At 40.6% G+C, this 12,412-nt stretch overlaps 1 protein-coding gene across 1 annotated transcript; it reads left to right on the top strand.

Annotated features, from left to right (window-relative positions):
• Window positions 1–259: 259 nt before the first annotated feature.
• On the top strand, window positions 260–1,792 carry LOC138031802 (jerky protein homolog-like). The gene is made up of 2 exons (XM_068879425.1): window positions 260–520; window positions 722–1,792. The coding sequence occupies exons 1-2, from the start codon at window positions 260–262 to the stop codon at window positions 1,790–1,792; spliced, it is 1,332 nt and encodes a 443-aa protein (XP_068735526.1).
• Window positions 1,793–12,412: the final 10,620 nt, after the last annotated feature.

Below are 12,412 nucleotides of genomic sequence, written 5' to 3'. Positions count from 1 at the left end.
GGCCAAGGAAGGAAAAAAACAGTATCAAATTTAAAAAAACATCAAACCGGTATTGGCTTCTAACCCTAACGAAAAATGTGTTTCATTTCTAACGCAAAGGTGTATTAAGTCACAGCAGGGTGGTAGTGAGTGAGGGGGTTAACGAGGTAGTGGGTCAAACTTGGTATAGGCTAAGCTAGATCCGTTCAGATGTACCTGAAATGAATGGCTTGACACATAAGTACTCAGGAACTTTGCATGCTTTTTAGGCCAGTTCATTATGTCCAAAGTGTTTAAACCTGCAAACAATCGGGAGAAAACGCAGCAAACATATGAAAACGCACTGAAAGAGGTCAAAGATGGAATGCCATTGCTGAGGGCAGCAAAACAGTGGGGCATTCCAGAGACAACTTTACGAGATAGAAACAATGGGAAATACAAACTAGCAGGCAAGGGAAAAATCCCGTATTTAACGGTGGCTGAAGAGGATAAGCTGACTGACTGGTTGGTTGAGAGATCGAAGCGTGGTTTTGGCCTTTCTGTCAGTGAATTTCTCGACTCTGTACAAAAGTTCATTGAAAAGGAAAAAAGAGAAATTCCATTTCAAAGGAACCGACCCGGCAGAAAATGGTATAGAGGGTTCATTAAGCGAAACCTGAAAATCAGATTGAGAAATGCCCGTCCGCTAGACAAAAAGCGCGCTAAAATATCGGCTACAGACTTGGACATCTGGTTCACTTAGTATTCGCAGTTTCTGAGAGAACATGGACTTGTCAACCGTCCCGCCCAAATCTGGAACTGCGATGAAACTGAATTTGACTTGCAAGGGAAGGCAGGAAAAGTTCTTGGACCAGCGGCACCTAAAAGCCAACCATATCGAGTAGTGACTGGGACAAAGGAGCACATCACGGTTCTGCCTTGCTTCAATGCTGCTGGGCAGTGGATACCCCCTTACCTTCTCTTCTCAGGAAAGCGTGTTCCCAATACGCACAATCTGTTGGACGGAGGAGTACCTGGCAGTGCATTCTCCATGACTGAGAAAGGGTATATGGATGCTGCCACATTTTACATGTGGCTGGCTAACCACTTTATACCAAATTTACCATCCCCCAGGCCCGTTGTCCTTCTGGTTGACAGTGCAGATGCTCACATTGATTTGCAGACGTTTGAACTTGCCAAGGAGAATCAGGTGCATATTTTTGCCCTGTTAAAGAATCCCACCCACCTTGTGCAACCTGCAGACGCTGGTCTCTTCGGTTCGATGAAGCAGACATGGTATAAAAATGTCAGGCTCTTCTCCAAGAAACACCCTAATACGGACATTACTAAAATGAACTTTTGCAGTGTCTTCAAATCCACTTGGGATGAAGTAATGCGTCCATCGACACTTTCAGATGCATTTAGGAAGTCCGGAATTTATCCTGTTTGCCGAGACCAGATCACTAATGACCAAGTAAGATCATCCCTAGTCTATTCCTGCAGTGACCAAAGCACACGTACTCCTTTGTATCAGGCGTCGGAAGTCTCCGTACCCGACCAAAGTGTGTTTACAGGCACAACGGGTGCTCCATTGGCAACCTCCATTGGCAGCATTGCTGTGAGTGTTTTGTCTTCCCCAGGGAAAAGAACATCTCTTGCCTCCACACGCACTCCTTTGTCCCAGGATTGCGAGCCTTCGCTGCCTCATCAAAATGTTCTTGTAAAAACAACGGGCAATGTGTCTCACCAATCAGATCAACCAAAACAAAGTGCCTATTCCGACGCATTTGATGCACTGGAATCTGTTTTAGAAACTCCAGTAAAGGTGGAGTAAAAGCGCAGGTTGGACGAAGGCTACGACTTGGACGGCAGCCCCACATTTCTTACTTGGAAAAAGCTGCGTACTGCCGCGTCAACTGTTCAGTCCTTACCAAATGAATTAGAAATACAGGAGCAACCGCTTTCTACTTCTGCCCCTTGGCCAAATGCAACTTCGGCGTCGTCCTCTTCAGTTTCCCCAGTACTTGAGGAAATAATCATCTACCCTACCGCGCGCGAAAGTAACAATGTGAAACGCAAAAATGTGAAATGAACCCTTCCGAACTTTTTAACCGGTGAAACTTCAATGAAAATTATGCTGGATGCGAAATTAAAAAAAGCGAGGGAACTTGCAGCTAGGCAGAAGAAATTGAGGGAAAGGGAAGAGAAGAAGGAAGCGAAAAGAAGAGAACAAGAAGCAAAAAAGTGGGAAGTTCAAGAAAAAAAGGAAAGAAAAAAAACAGAAAAGGCAGCCGGAAAGAAAAGGAACGCTGGGGCGCGAAATAAGTGTACGAGTAATGGAAGGAAATGGAGAAGATCGCTTCCCCAAAATAACGACAACAACTGCAAAGTATGCTGGCAAGAGTATTCTTCTTCCGATGACGCGCATTTGCCATGGGTTATGTGTGACCAATGCCAACTTTGGATGCACATTGATTGCATATCAGTTGGAGTCGATCAAACTCCAATTGACAATGAGGAACAATTTTTTTGTCACGACTGTTGTTGACTGAAGCCCGTTAAAATTTCATATGCGAAAACAAAAGTCGATGACTGTTCGAGCTATCTTTTTGTCTGCTGATGAAGTCGGATGAACTCTCCACAGTTTATTTCCACAAAATTGAAATCGTTATTAGAGTTGATGCCAGCGCTGTTTGCTTGTTGGACTTCATAATTTTTCTATTTAACAAAATCATCGTTCGAAAAGCAGTCGCGGTTACGACAGTGGTATAGATAAAGTTTGGAAACTTTGGTTTATTGAACTACAGCATCTTGTGACTGAACGAGACTTCTGTTTGCTAGTCTAGATTTCCTCTTTATTGGGTAAAGTGTTGTGTTAGTTGCATTAAAACCTCATTCATACAAATTTCTCGTCCAACATTTATCAGTGTAAGTAAGAAATTCATATCAATAAAATCATTGATAAACTTGGATGTATTTTTGTCAAACACATTATTTTATTCAAGTATTGAAGGTAAGGATGTTACAAAAGTTGCCAGTCGTCAGGTTATTTCTATTAAAACCAGTGTTTAATTAAACACGTAGATTCCCAATCAACGACCATAAAACGATCTACCGACACAAAAGTGTTCTTTCATTTGCAGCAATCCAGCTTCAAAATGAGGAAAAGGATAATTTCTAATGCTGTCATTAAGGGCTATCATGAATTTCAAATCCGCCCTCCACCTTTACTGTATCTACAAGTTACCAAAGAGTATGGTAATAAACATGATAAAAATGCCTGTTTGGTCTGGGTCCCGGAGTTAGAGTCCATACCACGGGAGATGTGGAATATAGTAACAGACGCCAAAAGGGAAGAAGCTGTGGAAACTATAGCAGGACTATCCATTGGACGGGTACCTCGAGGATTGTCATCCTGTTTTTGGGAGCTTTTGAGTTCTCCTGACGTTGCTCCAATTGAATGGTAAGATGAGACTGTAGCTGAGATAGACTGCAGGGGTCTTTACATCCCACATCAACTAGCATTAATTTAACTCTCGGGCGTCTGTTTGGCCTTTATTTTTGCGCATCATATACAACATTCCATGGTATTTGTTTTTACATCGAAGACTATTAATTGTTTCAATGTTTTACATATCCGGAAAAGCAATTTGATCAAGGTGCTATAAAGTGCTAGTCACCAAAGTGTAAAATTATATCCTATTAGTAATTTGTTAATAGTTATCAATTGTTTATTTGTGAAGCAGCAAAAATAAAAATCCGAAATGAAACTGCGGCGAATGTTGGTTACTAAAAGAGAATTTGTTACTCTTCTTAAGCAAACAGACTGGAGACCCCTGTCAGAGTTTTCCTCCATGGCCAGCAGCACCGCAGTCACCTGGAGGAGGTGCGGTTATTCCGTGCTCCTTCATCATCACTGTTTCAGAAGACGGACGACTGGACGTACTGGATAAACTTCAGTCAGCATTAAATAGCATGGACGAAAAATCTGTTATGAAAATAACTATTTCTTAAATAATAAACACTGTGTTTCCAGATTTATTCACCTGTCTTTTACGTCCAAAGATTCAAAGTAATATTGAAAGTTAAAAGAAAGAAAGCAAAAGAAATTGGCTTGGGAGGGAGATCGTTGTCCAAAAAGAAAACACATTTAATTTTCACTCGCAATGACTCCTATCGAGACTTTTGCTTAGATATATCAAGGAAAATAAAGATTAACTAACATTTGTCAAGCATTCTCGTGACGATTTACGACTACTTTTCGTGCTGTTTACATGACACGCGGACCAAGGACCACATTCGCGGACCAAGGGCCTGCGAGCACGGTCACCTTTTTTTGAAATTACGAGGAAAATATCACTGCTTGGAACTTGCCACTTTAAGATTATTGCAAGAAACATAAAAGCTATCTCAGGGAAAATTTCAGCTCGTTACGTGTTGATGCAGGTAAGATATTAAAGAATTCTCGGTTTTCACATGACGTCACGACCGCCATGTTGGTGCCCAAAACAAAGAAAAGGCGGCCATGTTGGTGCCCCGATCAAATCCTCCGGGAATTTAACTCTATTATTATGCAAACGCTTCCTTTTGTTTTCGTTGAAAAACATGGCTGTTGATCACGTGAGTGAAAACCAGCAATACAACTTTTATTCGCGGACCAAGGGCCACATACGGTATTGGTATAAAAAAAAAACCAACGAACGCATAAGCTCTTAAGCGCTTTTGGCAAACGAGTTGCCAGTGTTTCAGAGGGAAAAAAGACTCCGTTGTGATTGAATAAGAGGAATGGTAAAAGTACAGAAACTGAGGCGTAGCAAAGCAAGCCAAACCATTCTCTACAGATATCAGAAACTGTAGGCATCAGTTTTGTTGTTTTTACAAAATAAAGTAGGGAAGATTTATCCATAATTTGTGACCATTATTAATAAAACAATTATTATTTTACTCGCGCTTGTTGGACATGAGGTGATTATAGCCAACTCGGCGCTACGCGCTTCGTTGGCTATCTATCATCTCGTATCCAACTCTCGCTCGTGGAAAAATTGTTCATGATGCACTGGAAAACTTGAACCATTTACAGACTTCAACAAAGTTGGTAAAATCTCTGTGAAATGTCCACATTTTCTTTGTAAATTACAATCTCTATAAATTTGCACATCTACAGAGATTTTGTAACTCCATAAAATGTCTGTAAATTTTGCCACATTTTCTCCCTTATGATGATATAAAATATTTGCAAAATACTCTTAATAGAATCTAAGTCTATACAGAAAATTCTTGCATTAAATTGAATAAAATAATGAATAAAATATATGCAAGGGATAAATGCATCAATAATCATTTGCTAGAGATATCAAATACTTTCATTATTATTAAATAAGTAAAGGTAATCACATGATTTCGAGTGCAAGTTGGAATAAATTCAACAAAAAACCAAAAACCAAAACTGCACTAGCCTGTATGGCGAGTGCAATTTGCAGTCTGAAAAAAAGTTTACAAGTGCTTATTTATTCCAAATTGCACAAGAAAAATCACTTGATTACTTATTGATAATATACATGAAAAACTCCGAGATTGTTAACAAACGCAAGCGTATCATGCAATCAGAGAAAAATTGCGCCATATAGGGCACGTGCTTGATTTGAAAACAAAAAATTTGATTGGTTCTGACCAAACCATATTGTTTACTGGCCAATCATAATTCAGAATTTTGACGCTTAATTTACTACAAATTTGTTACGTTTAAGTGAAACTTTGTTTCCATTTACCCGTCTACTTTCTTCCCTTTCCCATCTACATGTACCGTACTTAAAAATTTCGTAACAACCCTGTTAAGTTCTTACAGGATTTTCTTGTTGTTGTCTACTGTTGCTTAAAAAGGTCCAGAATGAGTGAATACCCTTTACAAAAGGGCAACCAAATTTCCAAGTGTACCAACAATGTACACATAGAATGTGGTATGTACATTGTAAAGCATGCCCATGTGAGCAAAGCATAAAAATGACAAATGGTATGAACACAAAAGGGAAATACATGTACAATGCTAGTATGCAGGTAGTAATGATTATGGGATTGTTGTCCTTCACTGGGATATATTTTATCCTGGATATTTAATTGTTGTGTTGTGTTGTGTTTGGTGGTGGTGGTAATTATCCTTCATCATTTCAGGTCGCAAACGTGGTTGCAGGCGTTGCCTGATTTCTGGAACATATGTTCCAGAAAAACGTCATTATTATTATGCAGATTTTAGAAGAAGGTTCAGACACCAAGATGAACTGAGGAGTGTGGCTTATCACTTGGATAAAAGCAAACTATGTGATGAAGCTCAAAATAAAACAGAGCGAAAGAAGATCCAACCTGAAACTGGAGTTTCTGGTGTTACTTGTTTATTTGAACTGTACCACCTGTATGGCTTTGATCCAATCAATGATATGACTGTTGACAGAATGCATCTTGTGTTCAACATGTTGAAGCGAGAATTTTTGGACAAACTGTGGTCTAATGCTGAGGAGAACATCAAGGAAGATGTCAATGATCGTGACCCAGCAGTTGGGGGGTTGCTTGTCCATAGTTATTTTTCGGAAGCTCTCAAGTATGTTAACAGGACAACTGAGCAGAGGGCTAGTGGTGTTGCGAAAATGAAGCATCTCAGTGATAAACTTAGTGGCTGGAAACATGCAGAGTTTTTGAAGTAAGCAAATACATGTACATAGTGTGTACAACCATAAAACAACAAAACAAAACAAAAAGCAAAAAATACTCAATTGTACTATTCTGAGTATTTGATGTACAATATCACTAAAGGGTACGTTTGTGTTAATTTCCCCTCCAGATACAGCTGTGTAGCACGTGAGGTTTTGGCTGAAATCATTCCTTCCCAAGAATATGATGTGCACATGTCGTTATGCAACACTGTTGGCCTCCTTGACAACAAGCAAGTTCAAGCATTGGGTTGGAGTGATGAAAACATCAAAACTCTGGAGTCACTAACTTGGGCACATGCTGTAGCTGCCGAAGAGTATTATGGTCTGGGCATCTGCACAGCGAATCTGGAATATTCAACCCATTTAAGTGAAGATGTGAAACACCATACAAGTCCTGACAACTATTCATGTGAAGTGTTCGAAATAGCAATTCGCACTCACAAGCAGCAAACACATTATGATAATGCTAAAGGTATTGAGAAAACATTCGCTGAACGTGAAAACATCCGCCTGTTTATTCGTAGATACGAGCTGAGGCATGGGAAGCTATGAAGCTATTCTGATGGAAAGGAAATTCACTCTGTGGACTTAGACAAAGCGAACTCTGCAATTAATTTTCATGAGCCATCCCTTGAAGCAGCCAAAGCTTTGCTCACTGACTGCCACGAAAGGGCGAATGAAAATATCTGTCATGCATCTGCTAATAGAGTGTTAGTCGGGAAGCTGCGAAAAAAGGCTGTACAAAACCACCAGAAATCTGACATCAAGATGGACCTGCAGCATCTGTACCCTGGAGAAGACATCCATGTCCCAAGTTTGACTAAATATGCCAAGCATGTTGTCCGGTTCAACTGTAATGGGACAATAGTGAAGTTTTCAATTGGTGATTGCTGTGTTGTTGCTGGTGGACCTAATCTTGAGGAAGAATGGTTCATGGAACTTACTGATATTATTTTGATTGGTGCTTTTCATGAAAAATACTTCATATTCATAGATGGCATGTATTTCATCCCAGCCTTCAACCATGGTAGAGTAGTAAAGCTTGCTTGGACAGAACCTCTCCAACTCGTTTCCCGTCAGTATCACAGAGACAGTGTCCAATTTACAACCTTTTTTCTCCCCATCGACTTTGATGGCCCTCCTCCAAAAACAGTGGCTGTTCCCGTGTATCCAGAGAAAAGGGATCATGTGAAGATTTTGGGTCGAGGAGGGCAAGTTTGGTTTGCGAAGATTGTTGCCTCTGATGACCAAAACCACAAAGCTAATGTGAGGTGGTTTGCCAGTTCCCGGCGAGCTGGATTGTATACTTTGTCTAGTCAAGAGGACATTGTAGCGTGGAAGGACATTCTAGGCTATGCTAACATGAGGAGGGTGATGGGTGGTTATCGAGTAGACGCCAACTCAAAAGATTTCATCTTGTTTACAAGAATCCCCCCTATTGTAACGGCCAATTTGCGTGAAAACAAATTTTTTTGGGTCATCATCATTTTATTTCAATAGTTTGAATTTAACAAATCAAACAAATACTCAACCTGTTTATAGCAAAGCTAATCGAGGCGGGCTGTGGAACTTCCAATCAAATTTAGCTAACAGATTAACAGTAAATCAGCTAAATAAAAAAATAATAATAAAATAGGAATAAAAATACTAATGTGGCCTTGAACTACTGTAAAATACTAAAACCAAAGGTCTGAGCTTTCGCTTTCCGGTTGTGTCAATTTACAAAGATTTTATCTCGACCCGGTTGTGTCAATTTACAGAGATTTCATGGCCCGGTTGTGTCAATTTACAGAGATTTCATGGCCCGGTTGTGTCAATTTACAGTGATTTCATGGCCCGGTCGTGTCAATTTACAGAGATTTCGTGGCCCGGTTGTGTCAATTTATAGAGATTTTGTGGCCCGGTTGTATCAATTTATAGAGATTTTATCTTGAACCGGTTGTGTCAATTTACAGAGATTTTATGGCCCGGTTATGTCAATTTGTAGAGATTTTATGGCCTTTGTTGTCAACAAATGAAGCGGTCTAGACTTGTGAGGCAATAAGGCCCCGTTTATATGAAGACAAATTGTCCGGGTAGAAGGGTCACTCGCCTACCCGAGATACCCTGGACCAGCCAACTTTTCCTACATTTCCCAATAAAATGCGGCTCAACCGCGTAAAAAAACCGTTTACACGAGCAAATAAGTTGGCTCGGCTTGAAGGGAGACCCACCTACCCGGGTCACCCTTGCTCGACGGTGGGGTAACCCTCCTAGCCAGGCCAACTTTTATTGTTTTTTTTTTTAATGTAAACTCTTCGGCTCGCTCAGCCGGGTAGACTCGGTAAGGCAAGATAATGAGAGCATGCACGAGTGCTGTCTTCCCAGTCTCCTGATGATCGAAACTGAGAAGGACAGCTCTTGACTCAGGGGAAAAAGGTCAGTTCTTTTCTCATATAAACGCTCGCTAAAGACCCGGCTGGGAGGGTGACCCTCTTACCGGGGACAACTTTTCTCCATACAAACAGACTTGATCCAAGTCGAACTATTAAATAAATTTCAAGTATTTCCTCTTGTTGTAGCCGTTATATTTTGTAAACATTTTACAAACATTTTATAGAGCTTTACTCACCAAAACTCTGTAAAATATCTGTAAAAAAAATTTACAGAGACTTTATATTTATCGGGTAAAGGTGTTAAAGTCTGTAAATTGATGATTTACAGACTCTTATGAAGTCTGTAAATGGTTCACATTTTCCAGTGACAAACGCTTTTTTGATGAATGCAAAAAGATTCCATCTCAATTCTAGGAAAAGTGACAGCGTCCAAGTAAAATGGTTGACGAGATCCTTTGGTGTAACCATTCCAATGAAAGCTACTGAGAAATATTTATGCGAACTAGAAATCGGAAGGTTCGTTTGGCATCCGAACTTGAATCGGATGGTCGGTCGGAGCTTCAGCTCTTGCAAAGAAAGAGTATGCCCGAGTCAACACCGAAAAATGAATCTCTTCTTTTATTCTACAATGGTTCTGTGTCTTGTACGCTTTGAAAAGTGGTTCTAAATTTAGAGTCTGAATGGAATCCTTTGTTGCTTTAAGGCTGTAATGCTGGGCAAGGTAGTTCTAAAGTTTAAGTCAATGGATAGCATACCTACAGATAGCCATTCCAGGGGTGTAGCGTGAGATTTTGAAGGTGTAGTACGCACACGAAGAATGTTTCGAGCGCTGAAGGCGCTCCAAAGTAGGGGGGTCTAGGGACATGCTTCCCCAGAAACGTTTGAAATTTGGCGTCTCGGAAATGCCATTTCCGACTATTTTCCAAGGGCATTTCAATAAATAAATGCGAAGGAAAATGCAGAAGTTAGTTGTTTATTTTACCCATCTGCCGAGCTTTCTCTTCAGCAAGCTACAACATAAACAGGGGGTTACAGTACAAGCAAAGGGCAACACGTCGCAAACTCTGTTGTAACATCATTATCATCATCATCATCATCATCATCATCATCATCATCATAACATATCCTTAAAAAATAACCGGGAATTGAGGGACTGGTGATACTGAAAACTGACACTGTGAGAGGGCTTCGAAGGGTAGAGTTGTTTTTTTTTTGCTTTCGTCCACTATAACGTTTTTTGCAGTAAAGGCCTGGCCAAACGGGTCCACTGGACATGTCAGTGTAACATCATCCAATATTGTTGAATCGAACATGTTGCACTCGTTTGGCCACCATGTTGTATGATGTTGGAAGTTGTTGGACGAAGTTTGATTTCCATCAAACATCGTCTTCAACATCATCCAACGTTTCTTTTGTTCTAAGGTGTGAACAACAGTGTTGCATTCGTTCGGCCATCACATTCAACAGTGTTGCACGCACGCATGCGCTGCGGCTATCGGTATCCATGGTGATGGCTTATTTGTTGCTTCTGTTTCGCGCGTTGCCGCGTCAGTTCAAGCTACGGATGCTGAACGAGCAAAGTATTTAATGTCTGAGCGACGAAAGCTTAAGCAATCTCTTTTCGAAAAGATGGCCCTTCTTGTGTTCAAAGCTCTCAGGGGCAGGGCGCCAATGTATCTGCAGGTTCTTTTGCAAGTCAAGACCCCGGGACGGTACTCCCTACGCAGTGACGCCCTGGGTCTTCTCAAGGTTCCTCACCCTTGCATGGTGCAAGACCTTTGGAGACCGGGCATTTGCTGTTGCAGTTCCCAGATTCTGGAACAGTGGTCCTCTTGCTATCACACTGGGTGACTCTACTGATAATTTCAAAAGAGAACTTGAAAACGCCAACATGGCGAGAGTTTCTTTTCTAAGGATTCTGGGTAGATTTTGGTTCCAGACTCTTGAGTCCAAAACTCTGGATTCAACATGTTGCATTCGTTTGGCCACCTCTTTCGTCACTTTTCGGCAGAGTCCAACAATGTTTGATGATGTTGGATCCGTTTGGCCAGGCCCGTATTGGTTAATGAAAAGATACTGGAAATACTCACACAATGACACCCTTTAATTTGAAATTTAAAAAACTTGGCCCGATTTTATGACTAAAAAAATTAATGCCTTCATGGAATAAGGATTCCCGAATTTGAGCTGTATGCACGGGCGTACATGCGTATATGGACGCTACGCCCCTGCATTCAGGCGCAAAGTGTGGTGGTAAGCCGTTTTGTCGAGGTGACAGGCGAAGAAATTAATTGTTGTAAAGAAAACGCATATTTTCAAATAATCAACTATGCAATTATATTAAACCCAATTATTCACCTCAGTCTCGGGGTAAATATCGGTGAATAAAAACTCCAAATTCGTCTCGTTTTTTATTCACCGATATTCACCGAGCCTTTGGCGAATAATTAACTCTCTTTTTCAAAAACGTTTGTTTTTTGCGCAGTACATCTTGTTTCCAAACCCATGAACTCGAGGCTCATGCTAAGAAATGTATTGTCTCTAATCAACACAGGCCGCCGCATGATAAGGGTCCATTGTTAATTATTATACGCCAATCAATTCTCAGGCTAAATGGAGCATTCTGATTGGCTGGTTTTTGGTCGGGACTTTTCAATACGGATCATTACAGTATTTTTTTTTTCTCTCCTGGAAAATTCAAGTTGAGCGAAACACAAAAACTTTACGCGGAATTTATTTGCGTTAGACATTGAAGAGCGCATATTCTCTACGTCGATTTTCGAGATCTATCGTGTAGTTGTTTCATGATGACGTTGTCTTCGCTGACAATTGATTTCGAGGTTTTTAACGGACTGGCTGGCATTTCGCCTCGATTTCATGTGGTAAAGTGGTAGCCATAGTGACTGCAGGCATAAGCGCTGGTTCTATGTGTTCGGGTATCTTTTTCTTCGCTTTTTAAACTAATTTCAAAGTATCTCCAGCTAATATGATTAATACTACGTAACAGAACATCAGGAAGCTGTGTACTATATACTGTGTTTTCTAGGAAACAGACGCCGCAATCATCGCACCACCAACAAGTCAGAGTTGCGATGTTTCGACTTAGTTGTTTTTCACAGGAGGAATTGTGACACCCGACCGATATATTCCCTTCAGTCATCGCCATTGATATTTTGAATGCCGACTATTTCAAGTTGCTCAGCTATGGATTTCTAAAATACGAGTTTCTTACCAAATACACAAATCAAAATACAGAAACATTGCATATAACTGAGTTACCCTCGGGTCGAAATGCACGCGCTTTGATACAATTTCCTATAAAAGAATCATGTTTCCTAAGGTGATGAACTGTCAGGATTCGTTAAATGACTATTC

The sequence above is a fragment of the Montipora capricornis genome, chromosome 14, assembly GCF_036669925.1.
Source record: "Montipora capricornis isolate CH-2021 chromosome 14, ASM3666992v2, whole genome shotgun sequence".
Taxonomy (NCBI): Eukaryota; Metazoa; Cnidaria; class Anthozoa; order Scleractinia; family Acroporidae; genus Montipora; species Montipora capricornis.
The sequence above is the reverse complement of the archived record's forward strand: the minus strand, read 5'-3'. Positions and strand labels throughout refer to the sequence as shown.

Coding starts and splice junctions, on each gene's coding strand:
- LOC138031802 (XM_068879425.1), top strand. CDS start 260: ATGTCCAAAGTGTTTAAACCTGCAAACAATCGGGAGAAAACGCAGCAA. Junction 521..721: donor AGCGTGGTTTTGGCCTTTCT/GTCAGTGAATTT, acceptor TGGTTCACTTAG/TATTCGCAGTTTCTGAGAGA.